The 27,904-nt window shown below is 39.8% G+C and overlaps 2 protein-coding genes across 2 annotated transcripts in view; both read right to left on the minus strand.

Moving 5' to 3' along the window:
* Positions 1–27,904, minus strand: part of PPM1L (protein phosphatase, Mg2+/Mn2+ dependent 1L) — a 295,870-nt gene that overhangs the window by 230,981 nt on the left and 36,985 nt on the right. The window lies entirely within an intron of this gene.
* On the minus strand, positions 3,991–11,253 carry LOC116634103 (obg-like ATPase 1). The gene is given in 2 exon segments (XM_032407312.1): positions 3,991–8,927; positions 8,930–11,253. Coding segments are annotated over 2 exon segments (1,185 nt in total). The 5' UTR covers positions 9,075–11,253; the 3' UTR covers positions 3,991–7,887.

Consider the following 27,904-nt stretch of genomic DNA (forward strand, 5'->3'; position numbering starts at 1 on the left):
TTATTTTAGTTTATTTAAATGATAAGAGTTCTGAGTCTTTTAGATCCAAGAATCCTGGAAATACTTCATTATGTTCATTAAAAGAACACTAATTTCTTCATATAAAGAATATCTCATTTGATGATCTGCCAAGAGGTCAGCTTTTGTAAAGAAAAGCTAAAATGAAAAGATTTTTAAAAGAATGACAATTGTGTTGGGTGATTTCTCCAAAATCTTAAATAGCATATAATTAACACTCTTACAAAAAAAAAAAAAGTACAAAAAATAAACACATACACACTGTATTATAAATCTTTTTCAAATTATAATAAAAAGCCTAAAGGCTATGTGGCATGGTGGGAAGAACACAGTCTTGGCCACCAGAAAATGTCAGTTCTGATTCCACCTTTGCCTCTTTACTCCTAAAGCTATCAAGAGAGTTAAATACAATTACATAGGTAATATATTTAGAGCAGTACCTAACACATAGTAAGGGCTCCATAAATAATAATACCACTACCATTAAAAGAAGGCCTGCTGAATTCATATTTAGTTTTGTACTCTCTCAAAATCCTACTAGAATGTAATGGGATTCAAAATAAAGAAAGAACCCCACAAATATAATGAAAAGACAATAACAACAAAATTTGGGGAGCTGGAAAGCAAAGGAATGAGACTTAACTAACCTAGCAGAGTTGACAAGGCTGAATCCTGTATCTCTTCCAGGACTCTTAGCTGTACTGTTTTAAACTAAAATTTACCAAAGAAATCTAATTATCTATTATAGTTTTATTATATTAAAACATTCTTATCTAGGGGCACCTGGCTGGCTTAGTCGGTAGAGCATGTGACTCCTGATCTCAGGGTCGTGAGTTCAAGCCCCATGCTGGGGGTACAGCTTACTTAAAAAAAAAAAAAATCCTATCTTTAAAATGCCAGCTAAGCAAAAAAAAATTTTAAGGTTACATATAAAACTGCAATCCACTGTTTCAGACAGTATATGACAATAACACTGGAGGTAAGAATCCTAATATATTTCCATTTTTTAACTGCAGAAATAAAGAAAAAACAAATGATTCGAATTGGGCAAATTCAACAATAAACAAAACAAATTAAAATGAGGGGTTATAATAGCTTTAGAGATGGTATAAGCATTAAATCAACCAACTTGAAGGTTCTCAAAGAGCAAGTAAGGCTCACCAAGTAAGGACTTTTTATAATTAAAGTTCCCAGTTCCCAGTACCAAGAACACATACACACCACTGGGTCAAAACCAAGATAGAAACAGAGGGAGGAAAAGTGTGTACTTTGGAAGGTGGTTCTCCTACATCAAGTACTGCCTTGCCCCTGTCTATACTAGCACTAGTCTACAAAATACAGGCTCACTTCCCACCTGTCAAGTTCAAGAACACTCTCTGCAACGCACACTGATGAAAGTGTAGATTGGTACAACCCATTTGGAGAACAATTTAGTAATATCTAGTAAAGTATAAAGTGTGCATATCCTACCACCTAGCAATTCCACTCCTACAAATATATCCTAAAAACTCTCATACATGTACAGGGGCACCTAGGTGGCTCAGTCGGTTAAGCGTCTGACTTCGGCTCAGGTCATGATCTCAGAGTCCTGGGATGGAGCCCTGCGTCAGGCTCCCTGCTCAGCGGGGAGTCTGCTCGTCCTTCTCCCTCTCCCTCTGCCCCTCCTCCTGCTCACGCTCACTCTCGCTCTCTCTCTCTCTCTCAAATAAATAAAATCTTTAAAAAAAAAAACCTCTTATATGTGTACAAAAAGAAACATGTACAAAAATTTACATAGCAACATTGTTTATAGTACCAAAACATAGAAAACATTGAAATGTCCGTTAACAGGAAAAGAGATAAATGAATCATGATAGAGCCACACAATGAGCAGCAGTGAAAAGGAGTGAACTAATGCTACCTGCATCAACATGAATGAATCTCATAAATAACTCAGCTAAATAGAGCTGCAAAAAAATATATACAGCAGAATACCATACATACAAAGTTTAAGACCATACAAAGTGATACCATAAATTTCTTAGAGATACAAACATATATAGTTTTGGGTTTGTTTTTTTAAAAGAATGATACACAGCCAATTTAAATAGTGAAGTTACTACTGAGGTTGAAAAGAGAAATAAAATCAAGGAGCAGAATACAGGGGCTAATATATTTAATTTCTTACACTAGGAAGTATGAATATGGGAGTCTAATGCCTTAAATTTTATACCTTTTGCATATCTTTTTATGTCTTAAATATCTTATAATAAAAATTTAAATCTCATATAAAAATTTTGAGACTCTCTAACTTTGTAGCACTAGATGTTGAAAGTATGAAAGCAAATAAAACCAGGGCGCCTGGGTGGCTCAGTCGTTAAGCGTCTGCCTTCGGCTCAGGTCATGATCTCGGGGTCCTGGGATCGAGCCCCGCATCGGGCTCCCTGCTCGGCGGGAAGCCTGCTTCTCCCTCTCCCCTCCCCCTGCTTGTGTTCCCTCTCTCGCTGTGTCTCTCTGTGTCAAATAAATAAATAAATAAAATCTTTAAAAAAAAAAAAAAAGAAAGAAAGCAAATAAAACCAAGGGTGATTTCATCATCATGCACCTTATCTAAACACGTGTGAACAGTTAGTGAATAATAACTCTGTGCCACAATAGCAGTGCAATAATGCATTTTCTCTTAAATCCAACCCCATGCAGTTCTTCATTCCACTGTCACTGCTCAGGTTATGCCTCATCATCCTTCACCTTGACCTGGTCACCTCACTTCATTCCCTGCGCACCTCCTCTCTGGACTCCATATTGTCCCCACTGCCTGCTTTAAGAAAAGTCACTTCAACATACAGGTGGCTAACAGACACATGAAATGATGCTCAACATCACTCATTATCAGGAAATGCAATACCTGTCAGAATGGCTAAAATCAAAAACACAAGAAACAAGTGTTGGCGAGGATGTGGAAAAAAAGGAACTCTCATGAAACAATGCAAACTGATGCAGCCACTGTAGAAAACAGTATGGAGGTTCCTCAAAAAATTAAAAATTAATTACCATATGATCCAGTAATTCCACTACTGAGTATTTACCCAAAGAATATGAAAATACTAACTCAAAGAGATATATGCACCCCTATGTTTATTGCAGCATTATTTACAATAGCCAGATTATGGAAGCACCCAAGTGTCCATCAACAGATGAATGGATAAAGAAGATGTGGTATATACATATTGGAATATTACTCAGCCATAAAAAAGAATGAAATTTTGCCATTTGCAACAACATTGGTGGATCTAGAGGGTATAATGCTAAGTAAAATAACTCAGAGAAAGACAAATACCATATGATTTCACTCATATGTGGAATTTAAGAAACAAAACAAACAAAAAGAGACAAACCAGGGGCACCTGAGTGGCTCAGTCAGTCAAGTGGCCAACTCTTGATTTCGGCTCAGGTCATGATCTTGGGGTCCTGGGATCCAGCCCTGCACTGGGCTCCGTGCTCTGCAGGGAGTCTGCTTGAGTACTCTCCCTTTCCCTCTCACTCTGCCCCTCCTGCTGCTCACTCATGCATTCTCTCTCTCTCTAATAAATAAATAAATCTAAAAAAGAGAGAAACCAAGAAGCAAACTCTTTTTTTTTTTAAAGATTTTTTTTTTTTAATGTATTTATTTGACAGAGAGAGACACAGCGAGAGAGGGAACACAAGCAGGGGGAGTGGGAGAGGGAGAAGCAGGCTTCCCACGGAGAAGGGAGCCTGATGTGGGGCTCCATCCAGGACCCTGGGATCATGACCTGAGCTGAAGGCAGACACTTAATGACTGAGCCACCCAGGTGCCCCAAGAAGCAGACTCTTAACAAACTGAGAGTTAACAGAGAGGAGATGGGTGGGGGGGGGGGGGGGGGATAGGTGAAACAGGTGAAGGGGATTAAGAATACACTTATCATGATGAGCACCAAGTAACGTATAGAATTGTTGAATCACTACATGGTACACCTGAAGCTAATATAAGACTCTGTGTTAGCTATACTGGAATTAAATTTTTTTTTAATAATAATGAGAGAAAAAGTCCTTCAAAATAACACACAAATAGAACCTACCTAATAGATCAAAATTAGTGTCAATGTTCTAGTTCTTGGCATTGGTGATAGGTTCACAGGTATTCCTTACATTATTAGTACATAAAAAAACTAACAATAAAATGACCAATGATGCAGTTTGTCAGAAGCAAAGATTATGATCAATCTAATTCTATATACCTAAGGTCCATTTAAAAAAATAATAATGGTGTCAATCTAGCTCTCCAGGCTAATCTACCTTCCCTCATGGATCTTACATGCTAGTAGATAAAGAAAGACAACTAACAAAAGTAATTCCTAAAATTTACAGTATGTTAGGCAGTGAAACTTATTTTGTTTACTACCAGTTAGTTACTTTTTCTAAAACGTAAGCTCCAAGAGGGCAAGAATTTTTTCATTATTATATCCCCAGCACCCAGAATACCACCTGACACATAGTAGGTGATCAATAAGTATTTGTTGAAGGAATGATCAATATATGGCAAAATAAATGTTCAGCAAATGTTAACTGCTCCTGTCCCTATGACTGTATCTGTCATATGGCCTTCCCTACTACACGTTCAATGATAATGGGAAGTGAATTTTGGAAAGCCAAAACGTCTTGCCTTCAACAATGCTGGAATCTGAATGAAAACTTAAATGTACAGTCTAGACCTCCACCAAGTGATTCTTATGACTTGAACTACTCAGTTTCTTATGCTATATTCAGTGAGACTATGTAATATCACTAATCCACATATCTCAGCATACCTTACAAAAATGTGTTTTAATTTTAAAAATGTTTGTGTTATGATGTAAAAGAAAAAATTTAGGCCAACTGATATTAAGCAATTTGCCTGAAGTCAAACTTACTAAAGACAGGGTTAGTAGTCTTGGACTCACAATATCACTTCAGACTCAGCACTACCTTCTACCATAATAAGGATACTCAGTTTATACTCCTGAATTTCTTTTCATCTACTGTTCAACTTTGCCACCCAGGTAGTTAAACAGCTATATATCCATCACTTTTGACCAAATTATAAATATCAAGGCAAGATTTCTGGCAGCACACAAAAAGAGACAGGGCTAACAGAAGTTAGAAGTTACCATGCACAAGTAAAACAAAGGAAGGCTTGCTTTTGCTTATCCCAAAACATATCAGAAGATACCACAAAATGATGGCAGAAGAAAAGCGGGCTGAAAAGACCAATGGCAGTTGAAAGATAAGGAGAATCAGATTTTTAATAGGATAACTGCTACATTTTTCTGTGGGCTATATTATTTTTCAGAATTTAAAAAACTGTCAATTGATTAGTCAGTATTTTGGTGTACTAGGAATGCTACTAAAATGGGGTAAGGAACTGAAAGAAATGTAGGGCAGTGACTCAATAACTCAGCTGGACATCAGATCAAAGGCATTTCAGTTTACTAGAACTGTGTCGCAAATACTAGACAAAGGCTTTCAAACAAATACACGGTCTGCGCAATCTTGAGTAAGGCACTAATTTCATACAAAACATGTCCTATTCTCCTTAAGGTTATATTGGTCTCAACTTCACCACCAACCTTTCTTAAGCTGCAGTTTTGTCTTCGCTCCATAACCTTTCCTTTGTGTTTGATACTGCTCTTAAAGATTTCCAAACTTCTTGACAAACCTGGTGTGCTGAGTTCACTTTGATATCTTTGCAGCACCTGGCAATTTTAAACTTTTTCTTCAAAGTCTTTCCTCCTTGAGCTTCCCTGACTTGTGCATTTCTGGTTCTCTCATACTACAATTCTACCTCTCTTTAAATTATCCTTTTTCCTCCATCTGCTAACTATCCCTTGATAAACAGACTGCATTCCACAGTTTTAACCAACAGCTCCACATAATTGATTCTCAGATCTCTACTTCCAGTCCCTGTCCCCACAATCCATTCAGGTTATAGCCAGTAACAGATCCTTATCTGGTCAACTGTCTCCTCAATCTAAATATGTCCAAAACTGAACTTACCCCCTTCCAAACCACCCTCACCCCACAACCAAACCAGCTCCCGTTCTCAACTTCTCTGTCTTCATCAATGGTACCACAGCTCTCTCAGCTCCTAAGACGCGGATCTTTAGTCACCTCTGCCTCTCTGTCTCCTTCAGCCATTAAAGTACTGAAATCTTTACTTATGGAGACAAAATCAGGAAATGATCTACAAAACTGGAAGAAAAAGAAAAGTGCCACCACGAAAGCAAAGCAATTAAAGAAAAAATAGTTTGAATATTAAAATATTGGGATTTGTTAAACATTTCTACATTTTGAAGACAGATATTTGTAAACATGTGCTATGTAAAAATCCAGATGTCTGGCTATCATACACATCCAATTACTGTCACCTCCATCTTAGAATTTCTTGTCTTCATAGCCATCCCCTCCTGTCTACTCACCAACACCACTGCTCTAGGTGTTGGTGAGTTCAAACTTTCCTCACCTCACATCTTAACAAATCTTGCCCCTCTTCTCATCCACTTCACCCATCAACCTCTGACAGCAATCAGTGCTTCAAATTTATTATAACATTCACTTGTCCAAAGACCTTCAATGACTCTTCAAACTCCTTAGTCTGGCACATAATCTTTTTTTGGGGGGGGGGGCATATAATCTTATATTCCATTCTGCCACTGCGATTGGGAGCCCTTCCACTTCAGATATATCCTCACAGCTCACAGATTGAAGGTGCCCATGCAGGTGTGAGATCAAGAAATGACTGGTAGATCCAACTCACATTTACAGCTTCCTTTTTATTCTCTTTCTCTCCTCCTATTTTTCTCTTCATAACTTTTCTTCTTTTCTACCACTTTCTTATATTTCTTTTTCACCTTCTTCTCTATGCCAATGGCACCAACAGGAATTTCTAATCTGCAGTTATTCTAAGTACTAAAAAGACTGACCATTGTTCTAGTCAATAGTTACCAATAAGAAAGACTCAGACATGGGGTGCCTGTCTGGCACAGTAGAAGAGTATGTGACTCTTGGTCTTGGGGTGTAAAGATTACTTAAATAAATAAATAAAAACTTGGGGGAAAAAAAAGAAAGAAAGAAAGACTCAGACATAACAGAATGGAAAATGGAAGGAAGGAGATCTTAGCTGTGGAATAACCATGTATCCAAGCTTCCCATTGCAATCCTAAGACAAAAATCAGGAGTGAGGCCATACAAGCTCCCATATCTAATGATGGAGGCCTCACTGAGGATGAAGAGTATGCCTTGCTGCCCCCTTATTCAGGAATACAGAAGTAGCATGAATATAACATCTCTCAGTATAGTTTTCTAGATTTGCCCCTATATCTCATCCAAAGCTAGACAGAGCCCTGGGTTTTCCTCCAGTATAGATAAATATCACATGGAAAAGAACTCAATACAAAATAAAGGAATCTTGGGAAAAAAAATTTTTTTTTGTCAAATGTTTTATTGACTGTAGACATCCGGAGTACTGTAAAACATGAATTATCTGTAGATTCAAAAAGGAGTAAACCACATTGTCCTCACTGTCAAATGTGTCAGGCTTGGAATACATGATGGAGATTAATGAAGTATCATGAGAGTAATATTTAGGTTCCCGAAAAGCATCTACAATTTGGAGTAGGGTCTTAATCACGTGAAAAGCAAAGCTGTTCACATTCAGTGAACTTGCATTTCATTGGCGGTACACAGTATTTTAATTTTAAAACAAAAATAATTCTGTTTTTAGAAGATTCCCATTCCCCAACTTTATTTTCCCCTCAGTTTTCAGAAATGTTGATTTAAAAAAATCATATCCATTTTTGGAAGTTGTACATTTATCTGAACAATAACTAAAATGTATTACTTCTTCGGTTGCTGAGGTGTATTAAATTTGAAGAAGATAATATCTCCATCTTCAACAATATAATTTCTGCCTTGTTGTCTATACTTTCCAGCAGCCTTGACTGCATTTTCAGAACCTTCCTCTTAAAAATCTTCATATTTCATTACTTCAGCCATAATGAATCCTTTTTCAAAATCTGTGTGAATCTTTCCTGCAGCTTGAGGAGCCTTCGTTCCTTTCCTGGTGGTCCATGCACGTACTTCTTCTGGGCCTGCAGTGAAAAAGTATTCTAGTTGGAGTGCTGCAAACCCAGCCTTAACGATCTTTGGCAAAGCGCTTTGTGTCATGTTTGCTTTCAGATACTTCTGTCTCTCTTCAGCACTCAATTCTTGCAACTTGAGTTCCAAGGCCCCACTAAAAGGAATGACCAAGGCACCTGGGTCATACTTGTCCACCCACTCTTTAATTTTTATCAACCATCTGTTTTTCTTTCTAATGTAGTCTTTTTCAGAAAGATTAACCAAGTAGACTATTGGTTTTGAAGTCAAAAATAAGTGTTTATTCAACACTTCAATCTCTTTGTCGTTCCAATTATGATAGAAACGAACAGGTTTCTTCTGATCTATAACCCAGGATTTGACTTTGCACATTATATCATATTCAGGTTTTAATTTTTTATCTCCTCCTCTCACAGCCACTTTTTCTAGTTTATCTATAATGGGCCCAATCATTTCCTCATCTTTAAGTTGAAGTTCTTCGTGTATTATTTCTGTATCTCGAATAGGATCTACACTTCCTTCAACATGCGTGATATCATCATCTTCAAAAGCACATGTTAGATGAAAGATTCCATCACAGGCACTGATATGAGATAAAAAGGCATTTCCCAAGCCTTGACCATTGTGAGCTCCTTTCACAAGGCCAGCAATATCCACTACATTTAGAAAGGCAGGAATTTTGCTTGCTGGTTTGTGGTACTGGCAAAGAAAGTCAAACCTTTCATCTGGCACAGGTACTCTGCTCTCATTAGGATCAATAGTGCAGAATGGGAAGTTTTTGCTGAAGCCTGACTATTGGTTAATACACTGAAGAAGGTAGATTTCCTAACATTTGGCAATCCAACAATACCAATTTTCAAGGAGGTTCCAAATCTTCCAATGATTGGGGGTGGTTTAATTCCATCACCTCCCTTTTGGGGGGGCATCGTGCTCAGGGCGGGCGATGACACGAGGTCCCAGCGGCAGCGGGAGACGGATCCTGCCTGCAATGGGAGGCAGGGAGGAAGAAGGAGAAAGCACAGGCCCGGCCCCTCGGCCAAGCAGCACACACGACGGCGCGGCGGTGGTGGTCAGGAATCTTGGGAAATTTTTAATATTCTCTTCTCCCTCTCCCCACAACAAATCAAAGATAGTTTATCTTTACAGAGTCTGTAATTTGTTGGGTTAAAAAACATACTTTCTTTGCTTTTCATAAATTTCACATTTCAACTGCATTTTCCTCTTAGGCTGGATTTACATCTTCGAAGGAAAACGAATTTCCTTTCCCATTTCATAAAACGTTCTGTTTTTCACGGAAATGAAATATAACAAACAATTCTCACTGTACTCACAAATATTTAAAGCCCCAATCTGAGGTCTATGGGTTTCACCTAAAAATGAAATTGCTGTTGATCGTAGATATATCACACACATACATACATAGAATTCACTCCTTTCTCCTTAGCCCTCACACTTTTACTCCTAAGAAGGAAGAATCAGTTTAATTGAAATCCAGGTATTTTTAAACTTATCCTCTTTCCTCTATCTCTTCCTGAGTTGAAAGCAAAATTGGGGGCTCTATGCAAAAGGCCAGACCATATGTATTCTGTATCTTTGTGAGAATGCAAAAAAACAGAGGAGAGAAAGATGACTTCTCAGTAACTGAGGAGTAGTGTTTATATTTAGGATTTCTCTTCCTTTCAGTTTTTGGCATATGGTTAAGCACACTAAACTTCCTAGAAAAAAAAAGGACCCAAAACATTTATAACCTTTCATTGCTCCCATATCTGTCCACTGGATCGAATGTGAATCCTCATTCAGAGCCCTGCCCTAGGCAAAATGTAAAATGTTTGCTTATTTTAGCAAAGCTCCCTCTCTGCATTCTTCACCCTTCCCCTTCTCTTTGTAACTGTATATCCCAGAAATCTGCTGCTCCCTGCACAGCCCCTGGGAATAATTTCTAATGGTAGAATATTAAATATTATATTATGAGGACACTTATTCGTTGGGAGAATACTTATTACTAAGCACCAACTATGGACCACTCGGACCTTCCTCAAAATGTCAATGATTGTTCCTGGAAAAGTTCTGTAATCAAAATTTCCTGGTTTTTCGTTTGTTGTTTTTTTTTTTTAAACACTGGATTAAACAGGTTTCTCAGAACATTTACTATGCAAATGAGCACCCAGGACTCTACAAGAGGCAGTTCTGCCATGCAGGGAATCCCAGACTTGTTGGACCAGTGCTATTTTCAATGAACATCGATCTGCTGCTCTGCAAAAGGGTTTGGAAGAAGTGGTGCTCAGACAACTGACAGAAAGCAGAGAGCACCTATGTTGGAGTGGAAGAATTAGAAATAGCCTCATGGGAGAACATTTGAGCCAGGTCCTAAGGATGGACAAAATGTGACTGTGCAGAAACGAGAAGAAAGGCAGAGAAGCCACGTGTGGGGCAGTCATGGGGGCAGCACCTCTCAATCACTCTGTGTCATCTGCCCTGCCCTGGGCTCTGGGCTGAACCTACTCGGAGGCAGATCTATTCCTCAGACCCCACCAGGCCCCAGACAGGCATGAAGACACAGATCCAAAGAGGAGGGGGAGCAATGAGACATTAGGTAGGAGAAAAGGGGCAACTTCCTGATAGAAGGTTGTGAGCTAACTTCCCATCCTCCCCTATTCCTTCCAAATATTTCCTTATTTAACTCTCTTTGGTCTAAGCAAGTTAATATATCTTGCCAGTTGCTGTTTTTAAATGACAAATCCTTTTCTATGTATCTATAAACAAAGTTTCCCAAATGTGTAAACTAAACTACGGCCCCACTTTGTTTCAAATGTAGAGATCTGCATGTCAAGTTTTCAAAAATTATTGCTTTCTAGCAAAAGGAGATATACACTGTGTGCAGATAGTTCCAATGAATCAAAATCATTCCCTTCACTTCTGAATCTCTCAGACAGGGATTATTAAAGAAAAATATTTTTGAATTTCAAAATAAACATTTGTCTTAAATGTATGCATGAAGCTAAACCAATGGGCTAAATTTGCTCTAGAAGTATGAGGAGAGGGGCGCCTGATGTCACAGTCGATTAAGCGTCCCACTCTTGATTTCAGCTCAGGTCATGATCCAGGGTCATGAGATCGAGCCCCGCATGGGCTCCGCCCTCAGTGTGGAGTCTGCTTGAGATTCTCTCTCCCTTTCCCTCTCCCCCTGCCCTTCCCCCTGCTTGCACTCGCAAGCTCTCACACTCTCTAAAATAAATAAATAAATCTTTAAATTAATTAATTTTAAAAAGTATGAGGAGATAAGGAGTACTTGTTAGTATTCGTAGAACAGTGCTAAAAAAACCCACTTCAATGTATATTATTGAAAAACAACAATAAGAAACTTGGAAAATGTAAAAGAAAAAAAAGCCGAAGAAAAAATACCAAGAGATAACTGCTATTTAATAATTTCTTTCAAACTAAATTTTGAGGGATTCCTGGGTGGCTCAGTCGGTTAAGCGTCTGCCTTCGGCTCAGGTCATGATCCCAGTGTCCTGAGATCAAGTGCTGCACGGGGCTCCCTGCTCAGTCAGAGCCTGCTTCTCCCTCTGCCACGCCACTCCCCCTGCTGTGCTCTCTCTCTCTCTCTCTCTCTCTGACAGATAAATAAAAATCTTTAAAAAAATAAAAATAAATTTTGATAATTTAAAATAGATTTTTTAAAGTGATAAAACATACATAACATGAAATTTGCTCTCAACTATTTTTAATTATACAGTTCAATGGCATTAAGTATATAAAATTGATTTTCACATCCAGAAAACTTGGGTTTCTCAGGCCAGTTCAGAAGAGCCATTTGGCCCTTAAACAACAATAACAAAAAAACTATTTATTGATAATACATAGGGAGACAAAAGAAATATCCTCACAGAATACGTAAGTAATATCTTAATAAAGCCTTCTATCCTTAATGGGGAAATGTTACATGAATAAGAGGCATTATAAACATCATCTACTTTCTTACAAGGTTGGCAAGGACCTGATCACATTTGGGTTTCTTCACTTGCTGCTAAATGCAGCCATGTGCTCAGAGGCGCAGAGCCCTAATTCAGCACTTGCTCCCTGTACTCAGTGTTAGACATCCTGGCAAGCAGCCCCGTTGCTGAGGTCACACAGCAAGCCCTGCTGTAAGGCCAGGCTGGCCCCGCAGCCCTCCCCTTCCAGGAAGAGGAGAACAGCCCGGTCTTTGCACACACTGCTCAGAATCTCATAGGTTGAGTGTGGGGCTCCATAGGAACAATCTGTCAAACTTTCCCTTGGAAAATTAAGCAGTGCATAACTACAAAGCTGGAGAACCTCTCAGCCCCAACCATTTCAAAACAGCACGTGTAAAGGAGACTTTTTCTAAAACCATACCCACAACTTCAGCCCAGGTGCTCTCACCCCAGAACACATGCTTCTGAGTCCTCCTGGTATAAAGCGGAGATGTTGTCTATTTTGCTTTATTTAGAAAGAAAAAGAAACAACAGTTTAAATCCCTTGCCTGAAGTCACTTGGAAATCACAGTGACAACTTAGGAAAGGGACAATTAAGAAGGATCAAATTCTTTTTGACCCTGTTAATGCACACACTGTCTTTAAGGAAGAAGAGGAGAGGGGAGAAAGCGTAGTTCTTGGCATCAAATCAAAGGTGCACATGTTCACATGTATTTGGATTAAGTGCCCAGTACTTACCCTCGAAGACACGACTATCTTCGGGCAGCTGAGGAGCCCTGAAAGCATCAGCACAGTGAGCTAGAAAAAAGTGTCCTCATCAAGGTCTGAAGCAAGGGCCAGCTCCGGAGGAACCACAGCAGTACCAGGGCCCAGGGGAACCTGCTCTGGGATTGAAGTGGTAAGATGAGGCCTGCTCAGTGCCAACCAAGTGCCCAGCATATCCTCTTTGCCCATTTGCAGATGAGCCTGTGGCAATCCTTCTACAGCTCTTGACAGGCTTTACAAATGATCAAGAATTATCATTTGCTATGATCCTATAAGTGCAAGGAACAGAGTCACAACCGTGAAACCCTGAAGAAGCTGAGGCTTTAGAGAAATAAAGTAACTTCTCCTGAGGTTCTCAGGTAGAAGCCACACAGACAAGATGCAGAACCAGGCCCATTCAGCTTGGAAGCCCACACCTTTTCCACTCTTGCTCTGTGCTGAGCTTCCCAGAGGGATAGTTTAGAAAGTCCAATTTAAGCTCATAAAGAGAAAGATCTTATATTAAAACGGGTTGACAAACCTTTTCTGTAAAAAAAAAAAGGTGAATATTTTAGGCCTTGCAAGCTATGCCGAATACTCATTTTTGTTTTCTCTTACAACCCTTCCAAAACATAAAAACCATTCTTAGCTCCTGAGATTACACAAAAACCAGCCATGGCCCACTGTGCTGAGCCCTGTGTTAGAACACAGGGTCCAAGCAAAGCTCAGTGATTCTGATGGATGAGAACTGTGTCACTGACTCAATGTCTTAATTTACAAATGTGCTTTTTGCTTCCAGATGGGGAGGAAAGAGGAAGCCAGGAGAGAATCAGTACTCAATCTAGTCACTTCATATACATTGCATTATTAAGTGTAAAGAAGTAGCGGTCCCTTACTTAAACTCCTTCACTGGAGTAGTTTTAGAAGTTATCCTGCATTTATTTCATTTATGTCTTCTTTCTATATCCATGCCTTTGCCTATTCCAAGTTAGGCATTAATCTGTCACTGAAAATCAATTCTTTCTGCAGTCTAATTAAAACTGACTATTTCAGAGGGCCACAACATAATGAACAGAAACACAGGTAGATTTGAACTGACCATGGGCTCTTTCAGTATGATCAAAGGCTTCTGGGGTTCTGCTATTTAAAATTATAGAAAATATTTTCCATTCACTTTATGACACTTGTAAAACAGGCTTTTGAACACTCCCTGCAACTTACAATAACCATCAAGTCAACCCAACAGATGTTGCAAACTGGATCCAGTTCATCAACACTAGAGCACATAATGAAATGCATTTCAAATGACATTCAGATTTTGAGATGCAAGGCAAAATAATGCACAATTTATAACCTCCTTAATTGTCTTAGATACTGAACTTGCATCCAGGATTTGCTCTCAGGCCCTCCATAAAGCATACTCTAGCCCTGTGCCCTGTCAGTTGGCTGACTAACCTCTGCCTTGGTCCAGGCAATACAACTCTAGTGCCAGGTCCAAGTGTTTCTGGTTAAAGTATTTTCAACTCTGCTGATTCATGCCCAGCTACTTGGTAGCTACAGAGTGGAAGCAGAAGATGGCCACTAGGGACCAATTTAACAACAACAAATGTTATTTTCACTGTTAAGCTAAACAAGTTGGAAGCCAGAAGGCGACAGATTCCAAAGATTGGTACCTTATCTCATAAGCCTGCGTGCAGAACCACGTAGCCCATTCTACAGGTAAATAAATACAGGCCAATTTTAATCACAGGAACAGCTAGCAAAATGGAACAAGAGTGAGAGCAATTAAAATGCTCCCTTCCTGGATTTTGCTCCCTTTGTCCAATTGCATAATCCCCTCCCATGAAACCCAGGGCAGTCAGGAAAAAGAGCTGGCCTAAGACCTACTAACACAGATAAACAAAGACTGGAGAAAGTGACTAACTAAAAAAGCCTGTAACATGGCACAGTCAAACAAGGAAAGTGCTTCCTTGTGTACAAAGGGCATGGCAATTTCAGTCATGATTAAGACACCAAGCAGAGAAAGGAAAGGAATCAGATGTAAGTTCCTCCTAAGGACATGTAAATGTGCTAGGCATTTTACATACAGTATATGATATAATCATCATTAACTTGTAAGATAGGAATTAGTACCCCCATTTTACAGATGGAAAAACTGAGCCTCAGAGAGAAACTTACTCAAGATCACACAAGTAGGAAGTGCCAGGGCTGGCATTAGAACTGAGTCTGTCTGGGATCAAACCTGCCCTTTCATTCCATCATTCTTTGTCACCCACAGGAAAAATACCAAAAGAGAGTATGGAGTAAACAACATTCAGGAGGAGTTAAACAGGCAAGTAGTATTGGTAAGCAGCAGGTCTCCAAGCTCAGGCCAGGAATCTACCGTCCCAGGAGAGAGATGGCAAGAACAAGCCAGGACGCAAGTGCCATAGGAGCAAATGACATCCTACTTGGCACCAACAATCTTCCCAAGGTCAGTTCCCAAGGCCCAGCACTGTGAACATGCAGCTAGAAACCAGGGCACCAGGTAGGGACATGGGAGAGCTGGGACTCAGCTGGCACCATGGGCATCCGGGGGGTCACCTGTCTTGACTCCAGGTAACCTGGACTCCACTGACTGAGGCTGAAGCTGTTAAGATACTGTCCATCTTGGCTCCAGATTGGTCCAGGAACTAAAGTTGAGTCTTCAGATTAGAAACATGATGTGATAAAGAAGAGGAAGTAGAGGCGGAGGTTATTAGATAGAACTGGCAATTTTTTACTTCAGGGCCATGGCAAATACAATCAACTCTCCTTACCATCTTGTCATGTTGATAACTTTCACAGAAGGCCAGATCTCCACAATCAAAGGAACAGAGGGGATCAGGATACTAATCTAAGCAAAATCAAGAAAAAAGAACTATTGTTGCCAGAATTAAATCAGAATTTTGTATTTCCAAACACAGCAGCCTCGTGCTGGCAGAGCTGGGCCTCGGGAGCAGATTCTGGGAAGAACACTGGTGCCAGGCACACCGATATTAGGAGCTGGCATCCCTCCCCTGCCCTTGAGGCCAGCACTCTCGCCCTTCTGTGGGCTACTGCCCTGCCACTTCTTTACCCGAGTCATCCAGGCAAACGTGTGAAGCCAGTCCTGGGTCATGTGAGGCAGAAGGGAAGGCAGCTAGCAGCAGAAGCAGTCCGCAGAAGGACAGGTGTCCAGGAAGCAGAAAATGCCTCCAATGGCAACCTTCCTCTCCTCTCCAGAAAGAAGGAACTGCTCTATAAAGATGGGCTGGGGGAGCCAAGATTTCAAAATTCAACCCCTGATTCACTAGGCTATGACTGAAGAGAGATCCAGCTAAGTGTGCCAGGCTGACTAGGTGATTAATCAGTCCCCTTCTCTGCTCTGTGATGCTCCAGGACAAGTCATGCTATTGCTCGGGGCCTGGGAATGAGCCAGTTGGGGTCAAGGGGTGGGGCTGAAAAATGAGGCCACAGCTCCTGGCCAGGGCTCCCCAGACAGCTCTTGCATCCCTCCAGAAGCCCAGCATCTCCCCAACCTCTTCCCATGAGGAGGAGAATCCCTGTGAAGAGAGGTCAGAACAGCCCAGATCCCTCCCTCCTAGCTTCTGTTAGCCCAAAGAGGAAAATAAGAGTGAAGTAAGCAGAAAATTTTTAGAAAAGCTAAAATACTACTGCAATAAGGTACTATTGCTAGAGTCAATCTAGATAAATCAGCTTTCCCAGTAGATAAATGGGAAGTTTGAAAAAAGATATTTGCTTCAGATACAAAAGATTAATTGGAAGAGATTTTCTAATCATAGAGATGAAAGAAATCTCAAGAAGTTATCTGGTCAGACAGATAGTAGTCAATCTTCATAAAAATCTCCTAAAAAAGAGATCACACAGTTAATACCACTATCTAAGAGTCTTTATGAACAAGAAATGATTCTTTAGACATAAATCCCTAAAACTCCCTTACTTTTAAACTAAATGCCCACTACCTCATTCTCAGGGGAGACAAAAATTACCATCCACAAAAAAAAGTGTCCATACAGAAATTCTTTTGCCTCAGTCTATTCTTCTCCAACATAAAGACAATCCCAAGTCATAAATGTTTCCTCAATTCTTCCACTATTTTCTTTCTTTTTTTTGCTGAACTCTCTCCAAACTAATCATGAGCTCAGGACTGATCATTTAATTACTAGACAATGCAGCTGGTGATAGCTTTCACCAAGTTAAAATGGCTTTTATCCCAAGTGTGTTTTCCACACGACACCAATTAATGTTTTGGCTTTGTCTATTTTCCAACTAGCAGTTCCAATATAAAACAAAAAAGAATATGCAGAAAAGAGAAGCAGTTGGTATTGGAAACTCAACAAATGCCTGAGCTAATTTATAGAGTGACTGAAAAATAATTCACTTGAATTTTAAATCAAAATGCAGCAACGTGGAAAATGGCACATGGCTACACAACATAAACTACCAAAATTATAAAAAGCTGTTAATGTACTGCACATGACATTGCTGATTAGGTATCCATCACCATTATAGCTTGCAAAATTATTTGACTGTTGTAAGAGAAACTGATTTCTTGAAAATAGATTCCTAGTTATTTAAATGCCCATGTGCTGCCAAAGTTAAGTAAAAATGTTCATCCCAGGCGGACTCTCGTAAAATCATCAAGAAATGGTCCAATCCCAAACTAAAATCGTGGCGAATTTCTTTAGATTCCCCTAGTCAAACATCTTAGAGCAGTGGCTCTCAACTTTGGCTGCACATTGGAACCACCTATGGAACCATTAAAAACTACTAATTCCTGGACCCCACTCTCAGATTCTGATGTAATTGGTCTGGGGTGAAGCGTGGATAGAGACTGTTTAGAGCTGTCCAGGTGATTCCACTGTACAGCTAAGGTAGAGAAGCCACAGCCTTACACAATGTTAAACCTATCAGTTAATAATACTGTACTGCAAGCTTACCATGAGCCAAGAATTGTGACTGACTGAGTAAAAGAAAAGGTGTAAGACAGACTCTGCCTTCAAGGCCCTCAGTCTAAGGGAGAGAAAGACATGTAACTCAACAGTTGTCACACAGTGTGCTAAGTGCTATGACCAAGGCACAGAGAACAGTGAAGGGAGCCTGGGTGAGGGGCATCTAACACAAACCGGCAGAGAGGGAGCTGGGTCTTGAAGGCTAAGTAAGAGTCTATCAGGAGGAGAAAGTAGGGAGAGGCATCACAAGAAGAGAGACTAGAGTCTGCAAACGCCCAGAAGCTGGGGAGGATTATCCTCTCCTTAGTGTTCTGCAAATTTTTTTTTTTTTTTTACAGGTAAAATGGAGAAGGATGTGAATACAAGAAGGCAATGAGGTTGGAGGGGTTTTCCAGGGTGCCTAGAGGGCCCAATGGATATGTAAATGGACCAAGTATTCAGAGTGTACGGCAACAGTTGGTATGGCAGACTGCCCAACCCAAGGGGTGGGGGGCTGTTTCTTCTTAGCTCCAGCCAATGTGAGAATAAAGGTTCAATATTGACACATCTTCCAGATTTTCAAGGGATGCTGAGAATCTGGTCCTTATGTGAAATTTACAGGTTTTTAAATGCTGAGCAGGACAAATAAACAAGTTTACAGGCCAGATACTGCCTATGGGCTTCAGGTATGGGCTATACCTTTTCATTACATAATGAAAAATTACTGAGGAATTTGATTCTTTTTTTAAAAAGATTTTATTTGCAAGCCATCTCTACACCCAGCAGGGACTCGAACTTACACCTCTGAGATCAAGAGTCGCATGCTCCACCCACTGAGCCACCCAGGCACACCTTACTGAAGGATTTTAAAGGGAAGAAGGGGGTAGTGTCCAATTTAGATTTCACTATGTTTTCAAATGTGAAATTGAACTGCAGTGTTGCAGACAGCAATCTGACAAGTCCACCAGCACAAAGCTTTACCCCCACAGTACTGCTAGTCAAGGGACCACTGTTCTGAAATTAGGCCCCTACTTTTTCATTTCTCATATTTCATACAGGACCTTCTGACTTTTAACTGTAGGGAGAAAAAACAATCTGGCAAATATTAAGATGTAGGTAAAGACTACACTTATTAGGCTTCAAGGTGATATAAATTACAGTCAGATTTGAATTACATATGCCACTGGAGTACAGAGGTAGTAATAAAAAAATCACGGATAATCTGCCAAACTGAGCTAGGGCTCTAGGCCCTGGGCAGTGATCCTCTGTAGGCTGGGAACACAGCCAGCTGCCCAAGCAGAGCAGCTTGACTGGACAGGGTGGAAAAGCCAGATGCCAGGAGAATGTCGTCCAGTCCCCAGAGAGGATTTTGCTTCTTCCATTTGGGCCCTACCCCAATCTCCTCCCCAAGGTCAATGTCCCAAATGTAAGGGAAGAAGCAGATTCCTTACACTTGATGATCAGTTGTCAAATAATGTAAGGGCCAACTGCAAATGTGAATTCTCTGCACCCGCTCTAGCAGTTGGTATCTATTTAAAGTCACAAGGCAAAGCCCCATGCATGGCAAACAGAGCACTTACAGAAGACCCTCCAAGATATCTATAACACTTGGCTTAAATTTGGCAGAGGTGTATTTCACAAATATAGTTGTCCATAAACAAAATACAGAAAGAAGAACATTTGTATGACCTCACAGATTTTATTAGGAGAAAGAAAATCCTAAATCAAAAACTGGGCAGTGGTAAGGAACACACCATAGATACACAGCAACAATCGATTCTCAAATAAAATAAACGGACAGAAGGACTGTCCAAAGAAAGACAGACTACTTATTTTGTAGAGAGCTACCTGGTTGATTTTTTTCTTCAAGTTTTAACAAAAAGAGAAAACATATCATTACTATGTCTGGTAAAATGCCTGGAGTCCCTGCATGCCGTTTCTAATTTTAGATATGGAAATGGGATTCTCTCAGGCATTCTGACTTTCAAAGAGGGGTTGTTGAACTGCGAGATATTAGAGTCTCTGAAAGCTTGAAATTATACAATAACATTTATAATTCAGCAAAAACAATTGTCCTCTCTTTCATAAGGAAGAGGTTATTTAAATTACATTTAACAATCCCTATGCTGAGTCTCTCAAATATTTTTAAAGATTAAATATTACATAAACTCAAAAAAGATCTCTTAAGGCAGAGAAGGAAAAATACCTTTGAATATGAAGGCTCAGAGCTTAATTTGAAAAATTGTTCTCCGTCCATCAATTGTCGTGCATAATTAAATAGCTAAATAAAGAAATAATAGCAGTGAAATCATTAGAAGAGGGTTTTTTTTCAGTGAGAAAATAGTCACCTTAGGGAACCCATAAAGTATGTATTAGAAAGGATTATATATAAGAATGTATCTTATCTAAATTTATCCGCCATACTATTTTCATTTTTTCTTGACATGGAAATTAGTATTTGTGCAAAATTTACCAGTGGTTTCTTCAAAGTATGGGATAAGTTTTTAATTTCTGAAATTTTTACTGAAAAAAACATAACTTTGATTAAACAAATTATCAGATGCTGGAAAGGGTTGGTCCTGCCAAGGAATGAGGCCTAGATTAACACACCATACAGGAAAGAAGGAAAATAAGTATATGCCTGCCTACCGGGGCGGGGGGGGGAGACAAACAAACAAAAAAACCCAGCTCTTTGTATTATTCCTGATTTAGCTTCTGAGTAGCACCCTAAATTTCTCCTATGCATATTTTCCACTGAGTGTTGAGTTATCCCCAGGATTTGCTTTAATGCTGCAGCCAGACCAGCTGGCCAGCCAGTGTCTTCCATTCACCTGTGTAGGCTTTCTGAAAAATCTAGGAATCTTGCAGTTAATTCACGGAGGGAATTTTGCCATTCTCTCTCTCTCTCTCTTTTTTTTTTTTTGTGCAGAAGCTTTTTATTTTATTACATTATATTAATCACCATACATTACATCATTAGTTTTTGATGTAGTGTTCCATGATTCATTGTTTGCATATAAGTGTTCCATTCAATACGTGCCCTCTTTAATACCCATCACCAGGCTAACCCATCCCCCACACCCCGTGCCCCTAGAACCCTCAGTTTGTTTCTCAGAGTCCATAGTCTCTCATGGTTCGTCTCCCCCTCCGATTTCCCCCCCTTCATTTTTCCCTTCCTGCCTTCCTTCTTTTTTTTTTTTTTTTTTTAACATTTAATGTATTATTTGTTTCAGAGGTACAGGTCTGTGATTCAACAGTCTTACACAATTCACAGCGTTCACCATAGCACATACCCTCCCCAATGTCTATCACCCAGCCACCCCACCCCTCCCACCCCTAACCACTCCAGCAACCCTCAGTTTGTTTCCTGAGATTAAGAATTCCTCATATCAGTGAGATCATATGATACATGTCTTTCTCTGATTGACTTATTTTACTCAGCATAATACCCTCCAGTTCCATCCACGTCATTGCAAATGGATGGCAAGATTTCATTCCTTTTGATGGCTGCATAATATTCCATTGTGTATATATCTTCTTTATACATTCATCTGTCGATGGACATCTTGGCTCTTTCCACAGTTTGGCTACTGTGGACATTGCTGCTATAAACATAGGGGTGCACGTACCCCTTCGGATCCCTACATTTGTATCTTTGAGGTAAATACCCAGCAGTGCAATTGCTGGGTCATCATAGGCTAGCTCTATTTTCAACTCTTTGAGGAACCTCCATACTGTTTTCCAGAGTGGCTGCACCAGCTTGCATTCCCACCAACAGTGTAGGAGGGTTCCCCTTTCTCCGCATCCCCACCAACATCTGTCATTTCCTGACTTAATTTTAGCCATTTTGACTGGTGTGAGGTGGTATCTCATTGAGGTTTTTATTTGGATTTCCCTGATGCCGAGCAATGTTGAGCACTTTTTCATGTGTCTGTTGGCCATTTGGATGTCTTCTTTGGAAAAATGTCTGTTCATGTCTTCTGCCCATCTCTTGATTGGATCATTTGTTCTTTGGGTGTTGAGTTTGATAAGTTCTTTATAGAGTTTGGATACTAGCCCTTTACCTGATATGTCATTTGCAGCAATTCAGTAAAGTGGCAGGATATAAAATCAATGCACAGAAATCAGTGGCATTCCTATACACCAACAACAAAACAGAAGAAAGAGAAATTAAGGAGTCCATCCCATTTACAATTGCACCGAAAACCATAAGATACCTAGGAATAAATCTAACCAAAGAGGCAAAGAATCTGTGCTCAGAAAACTATAAAATACTCAAGAAAGAAATTGAGGAAGACACAAAGAAATGGAAAAACGTTCCATGCTCATGGATTGGAAGAACAAATATTGTGAAAATGTCAATGCTACCTAGAGCAATGTACACATTTAATGCAATCCCTATCAAAATACCATCCACTTTTTTCAAAGAAATGGAACAAATAATCCTAAAATTTGTATGGAACCAGAAAAGACCCTGAATAGCCAGAGGAATGCTGAAAAAGCAAAGTAAAGCTGGTGGCATCACAATTCCGGACTTCAAGCTCTATTACAAAGCTGTAATCATCAAGACAATATGTTACTGGCATAAAAACAGACACACAGATCAACGGAACAGAATAGAGAGCCCGAAACGGACCCTCAAATCTATGGTCAACTAATCTTCAACAAAGCAGGAAAGAATGTCCAATGGAAAAAAGACAGTTTCTTCAACAAATGGTGTTGGGAAAATTGGACAGCCACATGCAGAAGAATGAAACTGGACCATTTCCTTACACCACACACAAAAATAGACTCAAAATTGTTGAAAGACCTAAATGTGAGACAGGAGTCCATCAAAATCCTAGAGGAGAACACAGGCAGCAACTTCTTCGACCTCAGCCACAGCAACTTCTTCCTAGAAACATCACCAAAGGCAAGGGAAACAAGGGCAAAAATGAACTATTGGGACTTCATCAAGATAAGAAGCTTTTGCACAGCAAAGGAAACAGTCAACAAAACCAAAAGATAACCGACAGAATGGGAGAAGATATTTGCAAATGACATGCCATTCTCTTTCTTAATAGAGTCCATGCTCTTACCTCCAAAGAGCCCATCAACCATACCAGTGCTATGAGAAGGGAGATTTTTTCATTTAAATTTTTTTAATTGTACTTTTTTTAACCAAAACTCTGTATTTGTTACTTTTTTTTTTAAGACTTTATTTATTTGACAGAGAGAGACACAACGGAGCAGGGAGCCTGATGCAGGGCTCGATCCCAGGACCCTGAGCCGAAGGCAGACTCTTAACGACTGAGCCACCCAGGTCCCCTTATATTTGTTACTTTTAAAAAAGGACATTGCCCCAGCAGGACTATTGCTTTTGTTGGGATAAAAGTGAGGTCTCCGTGACTTTCCAAAATCATGCCATACCACACTGACTTCTGAAGTCACTGTGTGACTTTATTAGGCACATTTATAATTTGTGCACCTTTTTGTATTTGTATTTTTGTATCTATATTTGTATTTGTTTTCTTAGCTGCATCTGCCACCCACTTGCTCCTCTACAGGAATGCTGTGAGGACTGAATGAGAACAGGGCTCAGCAAACATTAGTGCCCTTCTTATCTTTTAAGACCCAATTGCCTACCTTTTTAAAATGAAGGAATTCTAAGAGTGGATTTTTGCCTGCATAGGATCACAATGGTATCTTTAAACCCTGATTCTGAAGTCTGGTTTGCAGGTTTCTAGCCACTAGCTTAAACGGCATACCACAGCCTAGCCACACAATGACCACATCCTTCTCTACTAATCACATGACCGAGCACTGTCACAGATCCCAGAGAATGCCTGGAGTGGGGTTGGGGACCCTGGGTATGAGAAAGCAGAGAAAAACCATGAGGACAGAATTGTGAGAAAGCTACAGCTTTTGGAACATTGTGGAATCAAAAAGACAAAGATGAACCTTTCCAGTGTAAAGAGTCCATTCAGGAAAGAGAAGTTTGTCGAGTTTATTCCTAAGACAAAACATCTAAGCAGGGTCTTGCTGGGCAGGACCCTGGTTAGCCACCAAGATGCCTTCTATGAAGTTACAAAAAATATTTCTGTTATCTCTGAAGCTGAGCAGGGCTGGTGGGGGGGGGGGGTGGGGAAGCAAGATGGGGGAGGAGGCAATGAGGGGGGTGGAGACTGGAGCTTGCATTCCCAGTGACCAAGGCAATGGATAGAAATAGCTCTAGCCCAGATTAGACAGTGGCTGGAAGTAGGAGAAAGTGGAAGGAGAGCTGGAAATGGCTGTATAAACTCAAACTCTGTGTGACACTGAGCTAACCAGGATTAAGCAATGTGACTCGATATAACATCCTACTTTGTAGATAATACAAGCCCCCAAATTCCCATACACTATGGAGAGTTAAATTTATCTCAGGCTGAGACGCTGTGAGAGAGGAAAAATACGAAAAGAGAAGTGCACTGGAGGAAGTGGACACAGTCTGGAAAAAAACAACCTGCAGAAGTCCCCTGAGTATAGTAAAGAGAGTACAAGTTACCTTGGCACAAACAGCCAGGCACTGCTCTGCTGGAGGACTGTGCTATGCCAAGCTGCATCCCAACAACACGAGAACTCCTTGGCACAGGGGAACAAACATAGTTTGAATTATTTGCTGATGTACATAAAACTCAGAAAATGTAGATGGTTCTGCTTTAAACACTCCTCATTGTGTGAACGGCTGTGGACGGGTAATCTTACATAGTACCGTGTTACCCATCCCAGGGTGCCAGAAATAAAATATTACTACTTCTGTAGCCCCACGGGATATAAAATCCACTTACTTAACAAATTCTGCTTTGTTCCAAGTGCAAAATGTCCTTCAAAGCAAAGGTTTTATTTTCATATTTCAGAAAAGACTGGCCCTAAAACGGATAAACCTCCTAGATAAAAATCACAAATGTTTGGTAGGTAGGTACAGTAAATAATGTGGTAAATATTTTTGCTTTTTCTCTTATCATTATTAAAAGGACAAAAAAGCCCTGCCATATGAATATTAGTAACCATTTAATAAATCTCATCATTCCCACACTGAAAAGACTTATTTATAGATCTATGTTTTCTCAAATAAATTATGGAGAGCAAAGTATAACACTCTGAGAGCAGGCAGTACTAAACAGAAAATGAAAAACATTATGCAGTCTTATAAAAAAAAAAAAAAAAGCCAGAAGTCATAAACTAGCTCATAAAGAAACTGCCTATCAAAGTTTGTTTAAAAAATTGTTTAAACTGTTTATCATTGTTCCCTACCTGAAATAAAGACAGGTAATATGCGAAAGCCATAGAATTCACAAGGATACCAGATTTTCCTGTTCCCAGAATGCTTTATTAATCCAAAGGAGGCCAGGTACAGAATCAGAGGTAAAGCACAAATAGAGCAGAAATAAAATAGCATCTTAGGTGAGAGTTTTAAAGATTCATGGCAAGGGGCACCTGGGTGGCTCAGTCAGTTAAGCATCTACCTACAGCTCAGGTCATGATCCCAGGGTCCTGGGATTGAGCCCCACATCCTCCTCGTCATTGGGCTTCCTGCTCAGCAGGGAGTCTGCTTCTCCCTCTCCCTCTGCCCGCCCCCACTCATGCCCTCTCTCAATCACTCTCCCTCTCAAATAAATAAAATCTTTTTAAAAAAAAGATACATGGCAAATCATTTGGCTGACACATGTAATTATCATCAGATTGCTAAAATTAAAATGACCACAACTCCAGTTGTTTAAATATTGCATGCTATTTAATATTTAATTTTCTTTTTAATTTTAATTTTATTTTAACTTTAATTTTTTTTAATTTAATTTAATTTCCAATATTTAATTTTTAAAAAGCAAATCAGATTTTTTTTTCCCCATAGCAGCCAACTGGGTTTTGATCACAAAATATCTCTTGACACCAATTTAGGTTATTGAGAAAATCTACCCCAGTATATCATGTATTTCAACTTCTCCATAAAAAGAAAAAAGTACTGGGATTTTGACAATCAGCTGAAGGTCACAAAAAATTGATATAAGTAGAATATAGGACTCTCCCTGTTTTCCCAATCCACCACACAGCAGTGACCTACAGACAGGAATGTTAATGATATAATTAAAAGTTCTCTAAAATTAAAACTGTATAAAAGAAAAAAGCCTCAGAAGAAATCATATTTTAACATAAAACAGTGAAGGCTAAAAATTGGTCACCTCTAAGTTGAATAGTATTTTGAGGCAATAACAATAAGAGACAATTTAAATATTTTAACTACTTTTTAAATTCAATCCACATGTGTTTTTTCTTGAAAAACTCAAAAATGTAGCATGAATAAAAAATAATATTTATTTATTCATGCATCTAACAAATATTTATTGAGTACCAAAACAGGCCAAGTATTGTCCTAAGCACTGAGCAATATGGCAATTAGCAAAGAGTCCCTGTCCTTATGAGGCTTCTATTCTAGTGGGGAGATATAGACAGTACAGAAACGAAAATATACCAATAGATGCTGAGTGGCATGGGGTAAAAATAAGCAAGGCAAGGAAGTTAGGAAGTAGCAGGAAAGAGAGCAAGTCCTATTTCATATACAGTGGTCAGAGAAGGTTTTTCTTTTTCTTTTTTTTTTAACATTTTATTTTTCTAGAGAGAGAGTGTGAGTGAGTGTGCCAGGGGAGGGGCAGAGGGAGAGGGGAGAGAGAATCTTATGCAGGCTCCACGCCCAGTGCAGAGCCCTACGCAGGGCTGGATCCCACGACCCTGAGATCATGTCCTGAGCCGAAATCAACAGTCAGACACTTAGCCAACTGAGCCACCCAGGTGCCCCCAGAGAAGGTTTATCTGGTAAGTGACATATGAATAGAGACCTGAAGGAAATGAAGGAGCAAGCCCTATGGCTATGTGGGAAGCATGTGCCAGGCAAAGAGAATAGTAAATGCAAAGGCCCTGGGCATGAACACACTTGGGGTGTTGAGGCTTAGAAAAGATAGGCAGAGTGAGCATGGGAGGGAATGGGAGGAGAGGAGGTCCTTTTGTTTATTCTGGATTATCCAAAGTATATGGAATTGACTGGCTTCAGTAGGTGCAGGATAAGAAAAGCAGGAAGGGAGAGTGAAAGGACAGGAAGCACATTTCACTGAGCTTCTACCAAGTACCTGATAAAAGACATTATCTCATTTAATCCACACTCCTATCCTATGAAACTGGTGTTGTTAACACCTGTTTTACAGATGAGGCACAGAGAAGCTAGGAGACAGAGCTAGGAATAGGCATAACGAAATTTAAATGCAGATCCTTCCAACTCCAAAGTTGAAGCCCTTAATCATTATGCTCCTCTGCTTTCCTGGGACAGCCAACGGTACCAGCTGTAAAAGGGAGAACATTCAAGTTAAAGGAGTCCCACAAAGGGAAAAAAAATACAGTTACAAAGCTGATACCCATGCAATCCTTCTATGTGTACGTTCTACTCAGGGTTTCTTATTTTTTTCAGATCACCCAAAAGAAGAAAATGTGCTAAGTGATGTAAAAGATACTTTGAAAAACTGAGGATGAAGGGTAGATCTGGATGCAAAGTAGCAGAGATGCAGCCCAAAAAATACCTTCCACAGAGTCTAGGCAGCTCATTCTACCCCTTCCCCCATCCCCACCCCTAAATCCAGCCCCTGGTCAGAAGCAAACTCTCAACCTATCTTTTGGATATATATATCCAAAAGGAAAAGATGATGGGGGCAAGAGATGATGCTTGCAGGTTTTCTTTTGCTTTACTCCATTCTTGCATAACGGCATCTAAGCAAACAGCATGAACCTTTATCTATGATGTACATAAGATGTTCAAAGAAAGTCGGAGAGATTTATTCCTTTAAGTATTCCCAGGCCAGGGTTTCCTAAACTCTCAGCTTTGAATTAAGAAGAGGTAGAGAGGAGGAAATCTGTGTTTGTTGGTTGGTTCCCTGATTGAAGAGAAAGTATTCCCTTTCTCAGCTTTAAGTTCAGATTTAGGGGAAAGTAGTAAAGGGATTTCCCCGAGATCTACCCCATTAGGTCTTTAGGGAAACAGCTAGTTGAAACCACTAGCACTGAGAACTGGTTAGCAAAACCACTCTGAGACCAAAGAGCTGCAGA

This window comes from Phoca vitulina, unplaced genomic scaffold (genome assembly GCF_004348235.1).
Source record: "Phoca vitulina isolate PV1807 unplaced genomic scaffold, GSC_HSeal_1.0 scaffold8, whole genome shotgun sequence".
NCBI lineage: Eukaryota > Metazoa > Chordata > Mammalia > Carnivora > Phocidae > Phoca > Phoca vitulina.